The sequence below is a fragment of the Podarcis erhardii genome, assembly GCF_964252035.2.
Source record: "Podarcis erhardii genome assembly, chromosome: 2".
Lineage (NCBI taxonomy): Eukaryota > Metazoa > Chordata > Lepidosauria > Squamata > Lacertidae > Podarcis > Podarcis erhardii.
Genome location: NC_138498.1, coordinates 106,357,545 through 106,379,099, shown reverse-complemented (window position 1 = coordinate 106,379,099; position 21,555 = coordinate 106,357,545). Strand labels below are relative to the sequence as shown.

The 21,555-nt window shown below is 46.8% G+C and overlaps 1 protein-coding gene and 1 long non-coding RNA gene across 3 annotated transcripts in view; both read left to right on the top strand.

The window, feature by feature from the left end:
• The first annotated feature begins 1,466 nt into the window (after positions 1 to 1,466).
• LOC309337411 lies at positions 1,467 to 8,455 on the top strand. Of its 2 annotated transcripts, XR_014154269.1 has the most exons (3): positions 1,467 to 2,333; positions 3,412 to 3,519; positions 8,006 to 8,455. It is a non-coding gene; the product is annotated as an uncharacterized lncRNA (long non-coding RNA). The 2 variants fall into 2 exon arrangements; XR_014154270.1 differs by lacking the exon at positions 8,006 to 8,455 and having other exon boundaries at positions 3,412 to 4,776.
• A 2,883-nt stretch (positions 8,456 to 11,338) lies between these two features.
• DALRD3 (DALR anticodon binding domain containing 3) overlaps positions 11,339 to 21,555 on the top strand; it is a 13,103-nt gene continuing 2,886 nt past the window's right edge. The window contains exons 1-10 of the mRNA XM_081852928.1: positions 11,339 to 11,735; positions 12,709 to 13,007; positions 14,243 to 14,511; positions 15,842 to 15,900; positions 16,441 to 16,563; positions 16,857 to 16,927; positions 18,178 to 18,236; positions 18,809 to 18,891; positions 19,699 to 19,822; positions 20,818 to 20,876. Coding sequence (XP_081709054.1) covers positions 11,457 to 11,735; positions 12,709 to 13,007; positions 14,243 to 14,511; positions 15,842 to 15,900; positions 16,441 to 16,563; positions 16,857 to 16,927; positions 18,178 to 18,236; positions 18,809 to 18,891; positions 19,699 to 19,822; positions 20,818 to 20,876 — 1,425 coding nt within the window. The 5' untranslated portion in view covers positions 11,339 to 11,456. The remainder of the gene's footprint in view (positions 11,736 to 12,708; positions 13,008 to 14,242; positions 14,512 to 15,841; positions 15,901 to 16,440; positions 16,564 to 16,856; positions 16,928 to 18,177; positions 18,237 to 18,808; positions 18,892 to 19,698; positions 19,823 to 20,817; positions 20,877 to 21,555) is intronic.

The following is a 21,555-nucleotide window of genomic DNA, read 5'->3' as shown; positions in this document are numbered from 1 at the left end:
TTCTTCTTCTTCTTCTTCTTCTTCTTCTTCTTCTTCTTCTTCTTCAGCATTCATCCTGAATCACTTTTGGGGGGGAAATAGACAGCACTGGCTGTTTCATGAGCCTTCACGAAAGCAAGGGTTACCCAGCATTTTCCACGGCATTTCCCAAATTGCTTCCCTTCTCACAAGCCCCCTATTTTGGGAGGAAGCGGGTTTGTTAAGCAGGGGCACTAAATCAGCTTCACCTGCAGAATCCCATGTGAAAACTACGACGGTCTGGGGGGACGGGGAAGCATGTGGTTGGACTACAATTCCCATCATCCCTGACCATTGGCCATACTGGCTCGAGGCTGATGGGAGTTGGGAGTCCAACACTATCTCGAGGAGTCCAGTCTGGAAAGACAATTTTCAAGTTACTGATGTATGTACCTGTAAAAATGGAGCTTTCTCACAGCATGGGAGAGGATATATTTTGACCACCAGAGGCGGCTAGGGTTTGAGATAGAAGTCCTTAAGGGAGCAGGCTTAAGGAGGGACTGCTGGAATGGTGTGCTGTTTTGTCAGCACCGTGGAGGTGAGTTGGGTATGCTCTGGGTTTCTTCACGTCTCTGTCCTCTAAAGATAGTGGTTTGTTTCCTGGGGAGAAAACCACCAGATCTGGATCTGTCAATGTGCTACAGTCAGCAAGTACTTCCAGCCACGAAGTGGATAAGGCCATCTGCGATCTGGGGCAGGAAGGGCCCAATCACGCGATGTGGGCACGAACTTCCTGTTCTGGGTACAGCACAGGCAGAGTTGGGATTGAGAGGCCCAGGGTTCAGCAGATCTAGAAGCTGGGAGGGTGGTTCATAGTAGGGGCAGTGGTGACTGGTAAAGTGGGAGCCCAGTAATGGGTGGAGCCACAGTTCATGGCAGTCAGAGCCAACCAGTTCAGTTCTAGTTTTGTCCCAGTCTTCTCCCTCCACACAGCGGAGTTCTGCAAGGGCAGCCTTGGCACTGAGGAGGGGGAAACTGGCATGCATTGCCACCCCCACCCCCCAGGCTGTATGCAAGAAGGCCGGCAGGCGGGGGCTGGCTGAAGGCAGACAGAGATTGGGGAGGCAATGCCCCAATGGCTCTGAAGTACCAGCCTCCGTTGAATATAGGCCCTTTGGACAAGGGTGGGCAACTTTTCTTCTGTCAAGGACCGCATTCCCTCAGGGGTCATTGGTCACGAACCGAAACAGGGCTGGAACCAAAGTGGGCAGGCCTACTCCTTCTCTCTCCCTCTCTCTCTCTCTCTCTCTCACACACACACATACACACACACACACACTTCCATAAATGACATAAGGAGAGCCTGCTGGATCAGGCCAGTGCTGCATCTAGTCCAGCATCCTATTCTCACAGTGGCCAACCAGATTCCAGTGGGAAACCAGCAAGCAGGATTCGAGCACAAGAGCTGTCTCCTCTCCTGTGGCTTCAGAACATTGCTGCCTCAGTTGTGGAGCCAGAGTAGAGCCGCCGTGGCTAATAGCCATCAATAGCCCTCTCTTCTAATTCTCTTTTAAAGCCATCTAGGTTGGGTGCCATTACTGCCTCCTGTGGGATTGAGCTCCATAGCTTGGTGGTGTGAAGAAGTAGCTTCTTTTATCTGTCTGGCATTCAGCTTCAGTGTATGGCCACGAGTTCTAGTCTTGTGAGAGAGAGGGAGAAAAACACTTCTCTTATTCACTTAACACACAAGCTTTTAAACTTCTATCATGTCACCACTTAGTCGCCTTTTCTCTGAACCAAAACAGTCCCAAACGCTGCAACCTCTCTTGTAGGGGAGTTCCTCCATTGCCTTGATTATGTATCGGTTGCTGAACCGTTTCCAACTCTACAATATCCTTTTCGAGGTTCTCTCTCTCCCCCACCCACCTTCTCTTAAATTTCTGTAGTAGGCCACATTCCAGCCACACAAGCCAGGGGTTTCTCCGATCCATACGTAGGAGAGAGCAAGATACGTTCTCAACGGTTGAGGGAAACTTTCCAGCCAAGCAGAACCACTTGAGGAGGATGCAGAACAGGCCTGGTGAAGAATTGTCCCTTGAGGAGATTTCCACAGGCCAGGCAGAGAAGCCTGGAGGACTGGAGTTGTCCCCTGTGCATGAGATTCCCCTCACCCCCAATGGCTTAGGGGTCGCTTCTCATCCTACATTTTATTTATTTATACCCAGCCCTTCCTCCCCATGGCACAGCAAACAGACCTGATCTAAAAACGGAAACCAAGCAAAAACAACAACATTCTAAAACGGATTGAAAGCAGGTTATGCGTTTACCACAACAAAATGGGGGAGGAAACCAGCGCACCCAATAGCCACATAAAAGTATGACGTGGCTCTTAATGCTAAAAATGCACAGGTGCTGCTGTTGTCTCTTGTGGTGTAAAGGGAGGAGGGAGGGATATATCCCTAAGACTGTGAGGGTTTTCAGCATGGTTGGAGGGAAGGGAAGCTGGTACAGTGGTACCTCAGGTTAAGTACTTAATTCGTTCCGGAGGTCGGTTCTTAACCTGAAACTTCTTAACCTGAAGCACCACTTTAGCTAGTGGGGCCTCCTGCTGCCGCCACGCCGCCGGAGCACAATTTATGTTCTCATCCTGAAGCAAAGTTCTTAACCCAAGGTACTATTTCTGGGTTAACGGAGTGTGTAACCTGAAACGTATGTCACTTGAAGCGTATGTAACCTGAGGTACCGCTGTACATTGAAAGATCATTGACTACTGAGGCTAAAGATTGATATACCTTCTCAAGAGAGAAGGGTGAGGGATTCATTTTTCTGTCATATCAGTCTTCAGCTCACATCAGAGACAGTTATTGGTAGCTCCTCGTATCCTAACATTTTAAACGGTCACGGCTTCAGTGTCGTGCTACTTTGAGCTGCCATGCCCTCCTTAAAGAATCATAGAGACACCCACGCAACACAGAGCTAAAATTATCATAGTGATTTAACAGTCAATCCCTCTCCTCCCGGAGCTTTGAGAGTTGTAGCTCTGGAGGTCATTTATGAACTGTAGGACACCCCTGCTTCTAAGAGCAAACTTATATGGTGAAGTGCTGACAATACAGCAGCTAAAAGGGGAGCCACTGAGAGAAAAGTGTGAAGTATCAACCTGTTTGGGGGAACCCTGGAGTTGGTAGCAGTACAAAAATATTTTTGAAAAAACACTTAAACGGGTAGCCCCACCCCCACTTAAAGAACAACAGCAGCTTAATGAGAACTGAGCATGCTCAGCTGCCTTGCTGTCTGGAACCCTGAACAGGAGCACTCCTGTTAGGATGTGTGGGTATGCACTGCAACGTTTTGCTGCAGTCTCCCTGATCGGAACATAACTGTTATAAATAACTATCTTCAGTTTTCACCGTATACTAACCAGTGACCTAAACCGTTTCTTGATTCTGCCAGAAATAATTTACAGCTGGGCACATACTGAAGTGACGCACTGAAGATTTGAAAGCCTTAGGAGTGACACATCTTCCCAATCGGTTGCTCTTTTGACCAGAGAAATTACAGGTAGTAAACTCTTCTTCTCCAGTGCGTTTATCCAAGGAGGAGTTGCCTTATAGTGCAATGGCTACTAGCCGTCAATGGCTGTTATCCACAATGGCTGTGCAGGAACGTTTTTGAATACCAGTTGCTGGAAACCACAGGAAGGGAGAATGGTCTTGTGCTTAGATCCTTGCATGTTTGTGTCGGGAATCTGGTCAGCCACTGTGAGAACAGGATGCTGGACTAGATGGGCCTTTGGGCAGATCCAAATGGCTCTTACCGTGTTCCTATGGAAGCTCACCCAGCTCAAAACTATGAACAAGACCCTAGGGCCAGGGGGAGGATCTCAAGCAGGGGACTTTCCAAGCCCTACCCTGTGAATGTTTTAACACTGCTGCTGCCCGGGAATGTTCCTAGGACCCACCACCCTTAACCTGCAAATCTCTCCTCCTCAAGCTGGTGACTGGCTGGACTTGGTCATGTCAAATTGCAGAAGGCACCCACTGGAACAGCCCAGGTTGGCTTCAAGACGATGTTCCTGTATTCAGCCAGTTTCTCTAAGAGACATTTCTCTTCCCTGCAAGATGTTCCAAGAACAAAACAAAACAATTTTTTGGTGCCCAGGCATGAAGAGACCAGTGTGTGTGGATGCACCTAGAGTGGATCAGATATCTTAAGCCTCACATGCACAGGGAGGTTCAGGAGAAGAAATTGCTTTGGAATGACACGATCACTCCCGCTGAGCGAGCAGACACAACGGCCACGGGGATGTCGTGTCTGTCCAAAGCTCTTTCAAGGATCCCAACTGGGCCCATGAAAAAAATACAGCAGGGTGAACAAGTGAGCAGCTTTTCCAGTCCCAAAGAAGACATTTCATGCAATGTCATGCATCTTGTCTATAGCACAGATTCTCTGATTCATTTCATAGCATGTCCTGCTAGCACAAATAGCTGCTTCTGGTTCATCAAGGATGGGCGCTTCTAGTTTCTCAAGGGTATATTTCCTACAGCTGCATAATCATGCACAGGAAGTAAAAGGAGAAGTGAATGCATGAGGTTTCTACCGCATTGGATCTGGCCCATGCAAGTTGACAGTCCTTTCATATAAATTATTGTGTGTGGTACAAGTATACATGTGAGATGTCATGTGAGTCATGCTGCGTGTAAGGAGGAAAGGAACTCACAAATTAGATGCTCGTTCTTTTATTTGCCTGCCAAGCCAAAAGGACGTTAAGCTAAGGAGCCAAATAGATAACATAATAAACCAACTCCCCAAACAACAGCTCTGCATCCAAGATTCCTTCCTTATTCCGGTTGCCATACAGGCCCAAATGGGAATGTTGATATAATTGTTTCCTAATCAAAGCACATGTTGTAAAATAAAAGATTTTTTAAAAAATGTTATTGGGAACTAGGGGAAAAGAATCAAGCACTTTTCAAATGGTTGAACATGTAAATAAGCAATATAGGTCCTCTGTGTCAACCTGCAAATGGTAAGTAAACACACAAAAATGCTTAGTACTGAATATACACAATTGCTACAGTTCCTGTTATTATCCACTCTAGCCAACTTGGTGCCTCCAAATGTTGAACTCCAACTCCCATCAGCCTCAGCCAGCAAATTCAGTGATCAAGGATGCTGGGAGTTGTGGCCCACAAACATCGGGAGGAAGTTGAGGAAGGCTATTGGCAAGGTCCCTCCAGAATGATCTTCAGAATGATTTCCCTTTAAGACTGGAGAAGTCAGCGACTTTGTACGTGCAAAACATGTGCTTTATTTACTACTGAGCTATAGCCTCTCAAAGGGACGCGGGTGGCGCTGTGGGTTAAACCACAGAGCCTAGGACTTGCCGATCAGAAGGTCGGCGGTTTGAATCCCCGTGACGGGGTGAGCTCCCGTTGCTCGGTCCCAGCTCCTGCCAACCTAGCAGTTCGAAAGCATGTCAAAGTGCAAGTAGATAAATAGGTACCGCTCCGGCGGGAAGGTAAACGGTGTTTCCGTGCGCTGCTCTGGTTCGCCAGAAGCAGCTTAGTCATGCTGGCCACATGACCCAGAAGCTGTACGCCGGCTCCCTTGGCCAGTAAAGCGAGATGAGCGCCGCAACCCCAGAGTCGGTCACGACTGGACCTAATGGTCAGGGGTCCCTTTACCTTTACCTTTATAGCCTCTCAATATTGGCATATTAACTCTGAGATCTTCCACTGGATTAAAAAAGGCTCAAAACTGAAACGCTGCCACGGAAGTGCATTTTTCCTTAGCTGGAAGCTTCCAGCGCAGCCTTGCTTGGGGCATGTCAACAGAGCCCAAGAACATTGTCTCGGCTTGCCGCTATGAGCCATGCCAAAAGCGATTTAGCAGTCTAGTCCAGTGACTAAGGTTCTGTCAGGTCTCCAGTTGCATCTGGAAGGACTATATGGCTCTAGTTTGGAGATGAACTGCATAATCCCTTGTGTGTTTATTCGGAGGTAAGCAATGGGTGAGCATACATAGGACTGAAGATTAACAGGCCTGGAATCTCGAACTGACAAGGACATATTTTAGTGCCCAAGTTATAGAATACCAACAGCCTTGTCGCTTACAATAGGGTTTCCAGCAGAAGCATCAGTGCAAGGGGCTAGGCCTGCTGCTACTGCTGTTGCACCCTTGATAATAGTATTCCCAGCTATCCATTTCCCCCCAGGCTGGATGCAAAGCAGCTAATTTGTGTGGGCATGCAGTGGAGTGCCAATGCATTCAATGGAGTGCCAAGGCAACCGTAGCGGGGCTGGGGGGGGGAATCTTCTGCCACGGCTGACAGTCAGTAGTTGGTCTGGCGTGAGAAGGAATTCTCAGATCATCTCTTGGCTGTGAGTGGTGCAGAGAGTACGGCCCCCCTTTTTAGATTCTTCAACCTCAACAAAGAGAAGTGGGTGCACCAGGGTGTCGGATGAGAACGGGTAATGAGATGCCGATGTAAGGTCTGTTGTGCACTCTGCTGAGAAATAAAACATGCAACTGCACCAAAAAAAGGAAAGATTGAATTCTGACTTGTTGATTACTCGGATCCAATCAAAACTAAACATGTGCCCTTTGTTTGAATAATGAACACTTACAACAGAGGGTAGGGGATCTCAGGCCAGGGAATGGTTGGATGTGACGCTCCAGGCCCCCTAGACCCTCCCCAGGCCACACTCCTTTGCTGTCTCTGCTTCAAGGTCTCCTTGAGGGCTCGCACGGACAAGAGGATGGAGAAATTAAGGCACAGAAGCCTCTTAAGGTTTGCATAGCTAGGAATGTAGCCTACTGCACAAATGAAAGAGTCGTATCCATTGTCCTGCCCACTTTCACCTCTGGTGCTGCCCACCACTCGCCTGCAGCTGCCAGAAGGCTGCCCACAAAGGGATGCAGCCCTTGGGCCAGAGAAGGTGCTCCTTCCCTGCTTTAATGTGTATCACTGCAGTCTCAAGAGCTGAAAATGACATTCAAAGAAAGAAGGAGGAGCAAGCAAACTCAGGTTACTGTATGATGTGGTTGTAATGTGCTTATGTAGGGGTCAGCAAACATTTTCAGCAGGGGGCCGGTCCACTGTCCCTCAGACCTTGTGGGGGGCCGGATAATATTTTTTTGGCGGGGGGGGGAATGATGCAAGAGCCCCATGAGCCCCAGTGGCTGCTTACCTGTGTCTTGCGAGTGGCAGGGGCTGGTGGCGGCGGCAGGGGAACGATGGGCAATGTGCAAAAGGGCTCTGGAGAGGGGCTGCTTAAAATGGCGACCGCTTGAGCGCTGCTGCTGCTGGCACCAACAAAGCCCAGCCCCCTTCCTCCTCTAGGCAGGGCGGGGAGAAGTCAGGAGGGAGGGGGAGGCGCCACCGGTGCCATGAGAGGAAGAGGGAAAGAATATACGTGCTGGTGATCCACGCGGCAATTCCCGGACCGTCTGTGGGCCAGATCCAGAAGGCAGTTGGGCCTGATCTGGCCTGTGGACCTTAGTTTGCCTTAGGTGAAAGCGGGCTGAGGAATTATCTTTATCCTTTTTCAAATAAACATAGGTTTCATAGACTCATAGGGCCGAGGGCTCCTTGGAGGTCTTCAAGTCCAACCCTCTCTGCTCAGTGGAGAAAGCAGCTTCAGTATCAGCTGGTATTCAGCCTCTGCTTAAAGCTGCCCAGCAAAGGAGAGCCTACCACCTCCCAAGGCACTTTGTTCTTCTGTCCAACAGCTCTGGCTGTTAGGAAGTTTTGCCTAATGTTGGGGTGAAATCGGTTTCCCTCTGATTTCTACCCAGCTCGTGGTATTCAGCTAAGTGGACCCACTGGCCCCAACTTAGTCGCTAAGTGTGAAAATTCATTTTGTATACATAGTTAAGTTTTTAAAGAGGAACCCCATGTAGCCAGAACAGTGCAAGGGGGGAAAAAACAGAGAGAAAGATGTCTGTTTAGATCAAAGAGCCTTCTCTGGCATAATCTAATCTTCTTTCCTGTGTGGCTGATAATGAGGAAGGTTTAACTCAACTCTGCATCTCTCATTCACAGATGTGAAAACAAAGTTGGAAGATACAGTATATGGAGAATCAGGGTCCAAATGTTCTCTCTGATGTTTTCACCTTGCATCCTGCTAAAGTCCAACATATACACCCCCAATAAATATGTGTGTCCCAGTCACATGTTATATTCTGCATAGTACACCCACAAGCCTGAATCCACAGCAATATTCCACACACACCCCGCCCATGTAACGGATAGTAAAACCTAATGTTACCTAATTTAAATTTATACAATATTATAAGCTAATATAAATAAATATTCCTGTACTGAGCAGGGGGCTGAAATGGGTGACCTCTAGTCCTTTCCAACACAAAATGGCCTTGGCAAGTCTGTTGAGTTGCTGACTTGCACTTTGAAACAATGGACTTTGTTTAGTCTATTCTGATATTTGTTTGTATTTTATTATATTTACTATATTTTGATTTTATAACTTTTGTAAACTACTTAGAGATTTTTTGGGGGTTTTTTGCCAAAAACATGAAGCAGTATTTTCATTCATTCTCTGACGCTTGCTTCCTCCCAAAGGAGCCTAGTGCTCCTATAGACATCTTCTTTATTCTTTATTAAATATTATACACTCCTCTTCATCTGAGGAGTGAAAGAGTGGTTGACAGTACAAAAACACCACCTTCTAACTAAATAAAGGGTTCATTCATACTTTTGTTGCATGTGGGCAGCATCCTGCCCTTCCATCTATTTTCATTGTATGATGTCCTCCAAATCGCTGTCTTCCTGCACTTTCCTCTCCTTCAATCCAGATTTTCTGAATCCAAAAGGGAGAGGATGTGAGAAAATCTGGAGGAGAAAGTGCAGGAAGGCAGTGGAGAACATCATATGGACAACAGAGAATTAACACAGGTACAAGCAGCTTACTGTCCACAATAAACAACAGTATGAACGAACTACCAGGCTGTAGTCTATGCTGTTGGATTATGGCTTAAATTCAGAAAGCATAAATATCAATGCCCTGGAACTTCAGTCCTTCCCGGAATAATACCTAATCTTGTTGGCATAACTGGTTAGAAACCACAAATGTGCTGTTTTCTAGGGAAACCTTTAATGTTTTTAAAAAGTGCAAAATAGCCATGAGCAGCAGAGGTTGCTGTCCACTGAGACTGAGAGAGCAGAAGGCAAGGAGCCCAGACAGCAGTACACTTAATAATTAGTGGAGCCACTCATCTTAAGCTTTGTTCCCGTTCTCTTTGCTATGTTTTATGAGGGCAACAATGAGACTATGGATGAGGAAGATGACAGGCAGTTACACCACACTGGACTCATTGGAAGATGGGCTGGTGGGGGCTGGCTGAGAGCAGACGAAGGTTGGTGGGGCAGTGCTTCATTTGCCCATATGGACTAGCCTCCACTGGCCATTAGAAATATTGCATTCATTTGCATTTCTGTTGGCCTGGACAGGGGGAGTTGCTTGGGGATGTTTCACTTCTGCTTCTGGTTTATTTCAAACAGTTTCCATTGTTCGTAGTGCCACCCAGGCTATAAATAAAAATGCAAACAGCCTATAGCTTTTGACACAGTCTCTGAAAGAGAGATTCTCATACCAGGCACACTTATTATTTATAAGCGATGTGCTCCTTACCAGAGCTATGACAAGTGCCAACGCCTGCTGGACAGATCACTGATCAATGCGTTCTACGTTGGCTATCAAGATACCTCAACATAGGCTTCAAGGAAGGAAACCAAGGCACAAAATGAACACTCAAGCCCTTTAAGCTCCTATTAAGTGGATTGCTTCCAAATTACTCTTAAGGACCACCAGTGTTGAAGCAATGATTCTTCAACCTCAACTTTGTTGGACCGGTCATGTTGTGCCGATGCCTGATTATCATCTTCCAAAGCAACTACTCTATTCCCAACTCAAGAATAGAAAGCGAAATAGTGGTGGACAACAAAAGAGGTTTAAAGACTCTCCCAAGGCAAATCTTAAAAAATGTAGGATAAACACGGACAATTGTGAAACATTGGCCTGTGAGCGCTCCAATTGGAGAACAGCCTTTGGAGATCAGTCATGGGCTTTGAAGACGCTCAAACTCAGGACGAATGGGAAACATGTTAAGAGGAAGGCACATTTGGCAAACGCTCACCGTGATCAATTCCCGTCCGGAAACCTATGTCCCCACTGTGGAAGGACGTGTGGATCCAGAATTGGCCTCCACAGTCACTTACGGACTCACTGTTAAGAGTGTGTTCATGAAAAACAATCTTACTCGGCTACAACTGATCACTGAAGAAGAAGAAGAAGAAGAAGAAGAAGAAGAAGAAGATTTATATTCCATCTTTTCCCCTGACAAGGGACTCCAGTCCAAGCGGCTTAGAGATAAAACAGGACCAGCTAAAACATAGGGATGAAGAAAAAAACAAAAAACTACAACAATTAAGCATTGATAGATTTAAAACTATACTGTATTTATAGTTCCCAAAAATGTTGTATGTTACATCACAAAAGACTCCTGAGTAAGCTTGGCACCCATGGAAGAAGGGGAGACATACTCTTGTAGGTTAGGAACTGGTTAAGTAGCAAAAACCAGAAAGCAGGAATAAACGTAGAAATGTAGAAGGTGGAGTTTCCCCAAGTAACTGTATTGGGACCTGTGCTTTTAACATTTTCATATATCATTAGAGTGAGGTAAGCAGCCAAGTTTGCTGATGACACTCATTTGTCCAGGTCCATTATAACAAAGAGAGATTGCGAAGAGCTCCAAAGAACCTTTTCAAATAGGCAGTAAAGCAACAAATGCAATTCAACATGCCCACCTGTGCGTACAGACAACATAGCTAGTAACTGCCATTTTAGACTACGTAATCGTGCAAAGTCATGCAGAATTGCAAACCGCTATGTACAAAAAATGCTATGACTCATGTGTGTCTTCAAAGGCTACATATGTATATACAGCCTAGGGCTACAATCCTAGGGGGTTATTGGGTTGCTGTTTTTATTTTGATTATATATTTTGATTTTGTTCTGTGAACCGCCCTGAGACCTCTGGGCATAGGGCAGTATATAAATTCGAATAATAATAATACCCATTTGCCAGGGAGTAAACTACATTGAGTTCAATAGGACTTCTGAGGAATTCTCAGTAGACATGGCTATGACAATGTGTTGTAAGAAACTAATTATGGCGCAAGCCTCGGTGGACCTGATGAAAAGATTATGCCTTTTTTAAAAAAAAAAATCTGTCTTTTATTTTTATTTTTATTAAATAAAATTGTTATTAGATTTTCCACAATGATAACACAAACCACAAAGCAAAATGATACACGGAAAAAGAAAAGAAAAAAAAAGGGGGGGGGAATCTGTCTTTTAAAGTGCCCAAAGACGACAACACCAAGGGTGGCAGAATCCCACTCCTACGATGCCCATGCCGGCTTTGGCTCCACCCGGAAGTCAGTCTATACGATAGTTCTATGTTTATTTTCCATCATGACATCACATCCTGGCAAACCGGGCGGACTTCCCCCCTCCCCCGCCCACCAGGAAAGAATTCCGGAGTCGCCGGCGCCTGCGGTCGCCATGGAGACGCTCGAGAGCCGCCTGTCTGTCTCCGAGACCCTGGAGGCCTTGAACGCAGCTCTCCGAGGAAAGGCCGGGGTCGGTGCTCGCGGCCCGGTCTGGTTCAAGGAGAGCAGCGCCCGGAACTTACGTAGCAGGGATTTCCTGGCTCCGCAGGCTGCCCTGATGGCCATGTTCGCGGACGGGCAGGTAAGGGGGCGTGTCCTTCGCGAAAAGGGGGCGGGGCGATGGGCGGGGCTGCCTTGTCTGTATTCATTTATTGGTATGCAAATGGTTAGTTCTGCTGTGAGGTACTACCTCCAGCTGTCAGGTGGTGCTTTGTGATTTACTATTATTATTATTCTTCCTGTATTACAGGGGGTTGGACTAGATGACCCTAGGGGGTTCGTACAACTTACAACTCTATGGTTGTAGTAGTAGTAATAATAATAATAATAATAATAATAATAATAATAATAATAATAATAATAATAATAATATATTACTTATACCCTGCCCATCTGGCCGAGCCCCCTCCCCACTCTGGGCTGCTTCTAACAGAATATTAAAAACACAATAAAACAACAGACATTAAAAACTTCCCTAAACAGGGCTGCCTTCAGATGTCTTCTAAAAGCCAGATAGTTGTTTCTTTCCTTGACATCTGATGGGAGGGCGTTCCACAGGGAAGGCGCCACTACCGAGAAGGCCCTCTGCCGGGTTCTCTGTAACCTCACTTCTCCCAGTGAGGGAGCCGCCAGAAGGCCCTCGGTGCTGGACCTCGGTGTCCGGGCAGAATGATGGGGGTGGAGATGCTCCTTCAGGTATACTGGACTGAGGCTGTTTAGGGGTTTAAAGGTCAGCACCAACACTTATCACTCCATATTTTATTTATACTCCTCTTTCCAGGTATCTTAGAGAACACTTGACTGGAGAAGTCACCTACTAATTCTTTCCCTGCAGCAGATTATTTTAGTGATCTAGAGACCAGGTTTTAATATGTCACCCACAGCATTTTAGCTTAGAAAGCCCAACTGTGATCTATTTGTGCTTAAAACTTGGGATGTCTTTTTTTTTTTTATCTAACTACACGGTGAACTGCTTTGTTTCTGCTCCTGAACAGCCCAAATCAGGAGGAAGCCAATGCTTCTTGACTCCTCTGCCTTTTCTTGTATCACAACAGGTTCCCGATGGCGTTGCTGAGAGTGTGTCTTCACTTAAACGCCCTGGGATGCCACCCATCCGGAGTTGCCAAAAAAACCCAGCTGGACTGACTGTGCAGTTAGAGAGGCCTGCTGTCTTTGAGCAGATCCTGAAAGCCATTCCTGTGTATGCGGAGCCCCCTCAAACAGCCCATGGGCACAGTATCCTCCTGAACTGTGTGCCCCTGCACGGCTGCAAGGGCCTGAGCTCGCTGAGTCTGGGGCACCTGAGAGCCATCCTGGTCACTGACCACCTCGCAGGCACACTCCGAGCTCAAGGGTTAGTAGATGCAACTAGATGGACCTATTCTAATTGTCAATCACAGATCCAGGAACATGTGTGGCTTTCTTATTTGTTTATTACAACTTTATGCACAATGAGAAATAGATGCAACAATGTTCAGTGGGGGTGACTTCTAAGTAGGCATGCAGACGACTGCAGCATTAATTTGTCCTCCCCACAGTTCAAAGCTGCTTCTATAGCTGTGAATGTGCTGTGTTTTGGAGAGAACAGTACAGTGGTACCTCAGGTCATCGGCGTAGCGTGGGTTGTCAAGGCAAGGGGCAAGGCAAGTAATTTGCGCCCCTAACCCCTAAGCTGCCGCCACTGCCAGCTTCTTCTTGCTGCTGCCTGGGCTGGGGTATTTACGGTAAGGTAGCCACAGCGGCGGCGGCAGGTCCGTGTCAGGTGATCTGAGGCAAGTTGCCGCTGGCGCTGCCGCCCAAACGACGCTGCTTGCCCGGAGGAGGAGGAGGGCAGAGAGGCAAGGAAAATGCAACATGGCCCAGCAGCAGCGGCGGCGGCGGCGGGGCTGTGATTAGGGGCTGCCTGGCGCGCCTTGATGCGCAGGGACCGCGGCGAGCGCTGAGAGCCGCTGCCTGCCGGACGCCTTCAGCCCGGACGTGCGCACAGCTCGTCGGTTCCGCGAGACATGGGGCTCTGTTACAGCCTGCGCCCGAGGCTCTTCGGCGACTCCAAAGGGAGAGAGCGCCCCCCCCAGATGTTGTGCCCGGTGTGGCCGGCCCCCCCTGCACCCCCCACGCTACGTCACTGCCTCAGGTTAAGTACTTAATTCATTCCGGAGGTCCGTTCTTAACCTGAAACTGTTCTTAACCCGAAGCACCACTTTAGCTAATGGGGCCTCCTGCCGCCAGAGCACGATTTTTGTTCTCATCCTGAAGCAAAGTTCTTAACCTGAGGTACTATTTCTGGGTTAGCGGAGTGTGTAACCTGAAGCTTATGTAACCTGAGGTACCACTGTATTGTCCTTTCTAGGACTTCGGCAACATTCTGAGAATCTTACCTGTTTTTAAGAGAGCTCTTGGTTCTAGCCTTCATTTCTGTGGAGGGGAAGTTCAGATTTGGAAAGAAGTGCTCTACCGTCAAGCCTTTAAATACAGCACTCAGTCCATACTGGACCTTTAGCTGTTCTTTGTGTAGAATATGGAGAGTTTTTCTTCTGCTCACTTTGGTAGTTGTATGGCCAATGTTATGTGTAGTTCTTTGCCTTTCAGGATGGATGTACACCTGGTCCCATCTTCGGTTGATGAGGAAATCCATAGATTCCTGCAACGGCTACGAGTTGAGTGGCCTTCAGCTCTGGAAGCCTCCCAAAGCCCTGAGGATATTCAAGCCATGAAGGAAAACCTTCGCCAATGTTCTTATGCCACTTTTGACCAGACGGAGCAGAACGCTGTTGTGTGCAAAGTGCACTTGAAAGGGTTCCTTGAGGAGGAGCAGGAAGACTTGGAGGGCTATGACCCTAATGTGGACGTCTTTCTTGGTAGGCACTTTATTTTATCATTTTTAAACAGATGCTTGCCTTATCCCTATGACAGGTAACTGTCTCTTTGTATCTATCTTCACAACAATGTAGGTTGAGGATTGAGAAGTTGACTTGCCAAGCTAATATGGGAGCCACTGTGGTGTAACACTTAAGAGTGTTGGACTAGGATCTGGGAGAAAAGGGTTTGAATTTTTGCTGGTCAGCCTTGGGCCAGTCACTCTCTCTTAGCCAAACTATATAAAACGATTGGAAACCAGGTCCAATGCTGTTATACCAAGCCTGTTGACCTGACGGGTGTTTTATCAAGGAAATAGCTGTGGCTGGATCATGGTTGAATTAGTTCCACTTGGTTGCACTTCTTCTTCTTCTTCTTCTTTGGCGATCACTTGTAGCCGAGTAAGATTGTCTTCCATAAACACACTTCTAACACTGAGTCCATAGGTGACTGTGGAGGCCAATTCTGGATCCACAAGTCTGGATCCCACACAGTGGGAACATTGGTTTCCGGGCGGGAGTTGATCACGGTGTGGATTTCCCAAGCGTGCCATCCTCTTAGCACATTTCTCCCTTGTGTCCTGAGTTTGAGTGTCTTCAGAGTCCATGACACCTTTGGTAAAGGCTGTTCTCCAATTGGAGTGCTCACAGGCCAGTGTTTCCCAGTTGTCAGTGTTTATACTACATTTTTTTAGATTTGCCTTGGTTGCACTAAGCCCTAGGAAACAAGAGCTCTAGAGCTGCAGAAGCAGACAGAGCAGAAACTGAACCTCCATCACACAATATTTCCTGAGAGCCATTGTGGCATTGTGATTGGAGTGCTGGACTGGGACCTGGACCAGGGTTCAAGTGCTAACTCAGACATGAAGATCACTGGGTAACCTTGGGCCAGTTACTGGCCCTCAGCCCAACCAACCTCACAAGGTTGTTGTGAGAATATAATGGGTTGGGGGGGACTCATGGGGACAACCATGTATCCCACCTTGAGTTGTCTGTAGGAAAGGTGGGGCTGGGGCATTAGTTGTGGGGGGCGTTGTTTCTGTTGGTTTTTTTTTTCGTATATTCATTTCAGATTTTGTTGTGATTAGGGTTGAAATTTTTCAGCTTGGTTTTGTATTTTTTAAATTTATCGGATTATGACTACTTTTCTTACATTGTAGTTATGTATCTTTTTATATGTTGTAAGCCACCATGAGCGTGGTTTGAACTGTGGAAAGGCAGCGTGCAAATAAAACTATGTATGTGTGTATACATGTAGTAGTAGTAATAATAATAATAATAATAATAATAATAATAATAATAATAATAATAATAATAATTCATTCCTTTTCAGTCACAGAGGAAAAGCTGCGCCAGGTGGCTGAGCTGCAGCGTGTGGCCCTGCAGGGCACGGTGAGTAGACTTCAGCCAGGGGTGAACGGAGCAACCCTCTTGTGTGGTCTCTGCATCTCATGTGAGCTGCCGCTCTTCTGCAGGTTACACAAAACAATGAAATACCGTGAAAATCCCTGAAACAAGAAGTAATCGACTAGAAATAATATCTTATAGAAATAAATTAAATAATAAAAATCAAAAAGTTTAAGGAAAAAATTAGAAAAACCTAGAATTGTACAAAGCCTTAACGGGATGCCGGCTACAAACCTTGTTTCACTGAACTATTCAGTTTCCTCAGAAGGAAATAGAAAAATCATAAACCTTAAATGACCAAAATTCAAAAATGGGGTTAAAACTCCCCAGAATTCTGAAGTATTGTAACATTCTAGGTTTTTCTAATTTTTTCCTGCAACTTTTTGTTTTTTATTATTTAGTTTATTTCTATAAGATAATATTTCTAGTCGATTACTTCTCGTTTCAGGGATTTTCACGGTATTTCATTGTTTTGTGTAATTTCTTGGTTCCGTGACTGTCTTTTTTCTACTTGCTCTTCTGCAGGTGGCTGCACCAGAAAAACACTGCTGCATTGTGCATGTGGTGAGCAGCGAGGAGGCCTTCCAGCAGCAGAAGGTGGACTTGCTATTGAGGCTGTTAGCCCCACAAGTGCTCGCAGTTTCACAGGTGAGGAGTACCCTTTCTTTCCAGGATGGCATACGGTACAAGCTGTGTGTAAAGCTCTTCCTACTATGTTGGGTTGCTGTGGGGTCAGATTGGGACCGTAGCCCAGGGGAAGGGACTTTTACCTTTGACCTCACTGCAGCCCCATTTGGAATTTCCTGCTCCGTTTTTTTTTCTTTTTTAAGAAGGGACGAAAGCTCCCATTTATGTCAATTGGGGAGCTTTCTTTCTGTTGCAAAAAGCAAGCACATGGTGGTTGCGAGCTACTAATGCCTTGTTACCTATTTATTCCCTAGAAACACCTTGTCTGTGGGCCTGTCAAAGTCACTCGCTGTGCCTCTCCCATGGGTGCTCTTCAGTATTTCCAGTAAGTTGCTTTTCTCTGCCACTGTTACTAATAACAGTGAAGCGGTTATTTCTCCGCAAGGGCAAGCTGGTGATGAAAGCACGCTCTTGCTTGCGCTTACCTTCTGGGTATTCTGCACTTACCTTTCGGTTGCTCATGGAAATTGCTGCATTACAATCCGAGACCAGGGAGAAGAGTCGGTGGAAGAAGATTGGAAAAAATTTAAAGTTTATCTACAGAAACATTGTAAAATTAAGGAATGTTAGAAGGATGTTGGAATGAAGCTATGTGGTTTTAGCAGAAATGTTATAAAGGATTAAGTAAAAATGAATTGGTAATTAGTGAAAGAGGAGAATGTAAAATTATAGTATATCAAGATAAATTTTTAGGATAAAAACAAAGATGGAAAGGATTTGCTGAAATATCTAATTGAACTAGAATACAAAAAAGGGAGGAAATAAGCAAAGGAAAGAAAGTTATGTAAAGGTTGGATTTGTGTGTTTTTTTGTTTGTTTTTGTGCTTTGTTTGTTTAACTTTTTCTACTTTTCTTTCTGTAACCTTCAAAACTTTAATAAAATCTATTATAAAAAAAAAGAAATTGCTGCATTACAGCCGCTTGATAAGCAGCTGGTTTGTGATGCTGTCTTAAGCCCTCATTCTTGACTTTGGACAAACAGCTTTGTTTCCAGAGTCCCTAGTGTGGTGGGGCTCCTGGCATTGTGGTCCAGAAGAATGCATTGAGAAACTTTGCTGGTACAGTCATACCTCTTGTTACGTTCGGTTCAGGTTACGTCTTTTCAGGTTGCGTCCTGCGGCGACCCGGAAGTACCGGAAAGGGTTACTTCTGGGTTTCGCCGCTCATGCATGCGCAGACGCTCAAAATGATGTCACGCGCATGTGCAGAAGCAGCAAATCGCGACCCGCGCAGACACAGGTTGCACTCTGCTCATATTGTGAACGGGGCTCCGGAACAGATCCCATTCGCAACCAGAGGTACCACTGTACTGAGTCCCTACCTTTTCCCACCAGCACTAGTATTATTCAGCATTTGGTTTTGCACCCGTGGCACTGTAGGTACCGTATGACATGTTCTCTTTTCTGAGGGGCTGCATCATCTGCATCATCTCTTTTCTGAGGGGCTGCAGAGGCTTGACAACCATATGTCAGGAATGCTCTGATGGTGTTTCCTGCTTGGCAGGGGGTTGGACTCGATGGCCCTTGTGGTCTCTTCCAACTCTATGATTCTATGATTCTATCTCCTTGCTTACAGGCTGCGGAACTCCCAGATGTATGAGGCTTCAGTGCTGAAATATGGGGACCTCTCTCAAGGTAAAGGTTTGTCTCTTCATTTGTTGCGTGCTGTTCTGTCGCCTTGTTTCTGCTTCTGGGAGGTTTAGATGTGTCCTACAGCTGGCACGTTGGGGGTTGTTCTTCCTATCATTCTGGGTTTCTTGCCCACTTCAGTTGGATGTCTTGCCCAACTGCTTGAAAAGGCTTTATTATGAGTCTACCAGACTTTCCTTTCACCCTGTCGGACAGGGGAACCATAAACATTTCCTCCTGGATGCACCCCAGCTCCCAAGTGGTCTCTTCCACTGAACACTCCAGTTCCACTAAGCTCCTTTTTAATTTATTTATAAATTACTTATCTAACAAATTTATAGCCGTGCTTTCCCCCGCCACAAAGGAGTTGGTCAGAGGAGCTTACAAAAATGAAAGCAAACATTAAAACAATGGTTAACCCAATCATTGAAACACAAATTATCAAACTAAGAAACATCAACAAAAGACAAGAGCCGTTAAGTGGCAATAGAATCAAAAGCTTCTTTAAAAAAAGGAATGCTTTCAATTGTCAATGGTTTTGTAACTGGTGGTCTGTTTTTCTGGCTTCCTTCCTCTAGACGACACCTGGACGGAAACAGTCGGTGTTTTGACATCAGCTGCCATCCGATTTGAGATGCTGAGCACAACCCATCGGAACCAGGTAAGCGGAGGAGTCCCTTTCAGGTGTGGTGCGTTCGCAGTCAAGAGGCAATTGGGTTGCTCATGGGTGGAAGTGGTATAATTTCAGCTGCGTGGAACTGCTTTCTTTGGGACTACAACTCCCATCATCCCTAGTTAACAGGACCAGTGGTCAGGGATGATGGGAGTTGTAGTCCCAAAACATCTGGAGGGCCAAGCTTGCCTATGCCTGGTTTAAAACATGACTCATGCTTCATGTTGTAGCAATTACCACTCCCTCAGTTTACAGTCCCAAGTTACAGCAGCTGGGAATGTCTCACTCCAAAACAAAACCCCATAACCCTTTCTTAACAGAGTAATTAGGTGCACAGGTATGGGGACAGTGGACAGAGGCATTGCAACACTGGGGAGTGTAGATGAATTTGGGGACTTATGAAGATAGCAAACTGGCTTTGAGTAAATCGGAAGAATGCAACAGGCAACTTTGGGCCAAGGGAAGAGGGGGGTTTATCATCACCTTGACAGATGTGGATGTGATGGGCCATGAATAAAGGACAGTTGCAAATGAGCAGACACAATTAGCCTTATGCAGGCGGATTTGTCAGAATCCCTCTCTTCCAGGAGGAGGGAGTCTGGGTTGGCCTGGGCAAGGCCACCCTTTCTGGAAAGTGGAGATAGATGGTAGCTGGTGCTCCTTTCACTTTCATTCTTCGGAGAGGAGCACCTTGGTAGCTTGCAGGGGAGGCCAGGACCTTCTTGGGAATAGGGCTAGACCTGACATTCTGCGTCAGCTCCCCCCGCCCAGCATTGATTTTTGCATCATCCTCAGGTTCTCCTGGATGTGGAGGAGACCAGCATCTCCACCAAAGGGACCAAGAGCGGAGCCTTTGTGATGTACAACTGTGCTCGGCTGGCCACACTCTTTGAAACGTACCAGCGGGCCGTAGAGCAAGGTGAGAGCCCTCCCCTCTTCACGCAGGCTGTGCCACATCGGCCATGATTCTGTGAATTGGTTGACAATTGGCCGGGACCTGGATCTTCCCTGAGAAGCTGGGGCAGTGCTTAAGTCGCCTGATTCAGGATTCGAGGAAACAACTTGATTGTGGAGCTGTCGTGCTTTGTGCTTGTGGGGCCCCGTCGGTCCTGGGACTAGGAGCAGCCAACCTGCCATGGCTGTTATCATAATGAATTGTCCGGAGGAGGGAGGGTCCCTTGCACTGGCCAGTGATTTGTAGCAGGTGGCCAGAAACTATGGATCCTTGGCTTGGTTAAAAGCATTCAGAAAGGTACCTGATATTAAAACGTTCACCATGTGTGGAATTGTGGCACTTTCCCCTTACACACACACACACACACACACACACACACACACACCCCTCCTGACTACAAAGGCAGACTTTGAAACTTGCACGCAGTGACTCCCAGACTTAGAACCCAGAAGGGCAAAGTGGTGGCTCTAGCGGTTGAGGGATGGTGGCCCACACACTGCCTTCAGCTCATTTCTACTCAGCGTAGACCTGCTGGACTTAGTGAACCTAGGTTAGTCAAGTCTATTATAAACTTTAGTGGGTCTACTCTAGAGCAGAGCTCGCATTGCCTATAACCCTTTATGTCTTTCTCCACGGCCCAAGCTCCTTTTCCCTTTTACGCATCCTGGTTTATTGCTGCTCTCCAAAATGCCACGCAGCCCTTTATTTTGCCCTTTAGAACTCCTAAATATTGCAGCTTCCCCACCCACTTTTTAGTTGCAGTTGGGATTAATTACAAAAAAAACAAACCTGAGCAAACTTAGGAATGTTGGTTTAATCTGCATAGCTGTCTGTAACTGGCAGGTTTGGAGTTTTGCTGCAGGAAATGTGAATCCCCCGGTATGGCTATCATTGCATCCCCCGAAAGGCTTTTGCCTAAGATGCTCCTATGGTAACAAATTTCTCCCATCCAATTCCAGGTCTGTACCCAGCCTTTCCTCAACCTTCGGAGCTGAACTACGCATCTCTCAGGGAAGAGGTAAACAAAAGAATACAGTCAGTGACCATTTTAGGCACATCCAATTGATGCGTGGTTTTCCTTTTGGACCTGGATCCTGATGCATGGATCCTTTTGGACCTGGAAGAAGGCAGAACGGGGGCAGGGGGCATGTATAAATGCTCCGCTGACAAGCACAGGGGCCAGAAATGGAACCCCTGTGTGAAATGGTCACCACCTGCACAACGATCCAGGCCTGCAGGGCTGCTCCTATAGGATCAGCTGGATTTGTTGGGAACACAAACATCATTTGGCAAGTTGAGCCAAGTTAGGGCAACCGCTAGAAAGCATGGAGGAGGGTCTAAAATATGCAGAGCCGGCCCACCCATGAAGCAGGGTGAAGCAACCGCTTCAGGCAGCGGAAAGGCAAGAAGCAGTTCCCCTACAGATGCTCTGTGCTGCCCCCTGCAGGAGCAACCCAGGTAAGGGAGGCTTCGGCCGCAGCAGAGCAGCCGAGTATTCCATTACGCATCTTTGCTGCCCCTAGCGAATCTAACCTCCCCAGCCCCCCAGCCTGGTAGGGTGGCAAGGCTTTGCAAGGGCTTTTCCTTGAAGGGAAGCCCTTGCAGAGCCTCACGCCCTCCCAACATTGTGGGTGCAGCAGGAAGGTGTTTTGCCTCGGGTGCCAAGATGTCTCGGGGCGCCCCTGAAAACGTTTACC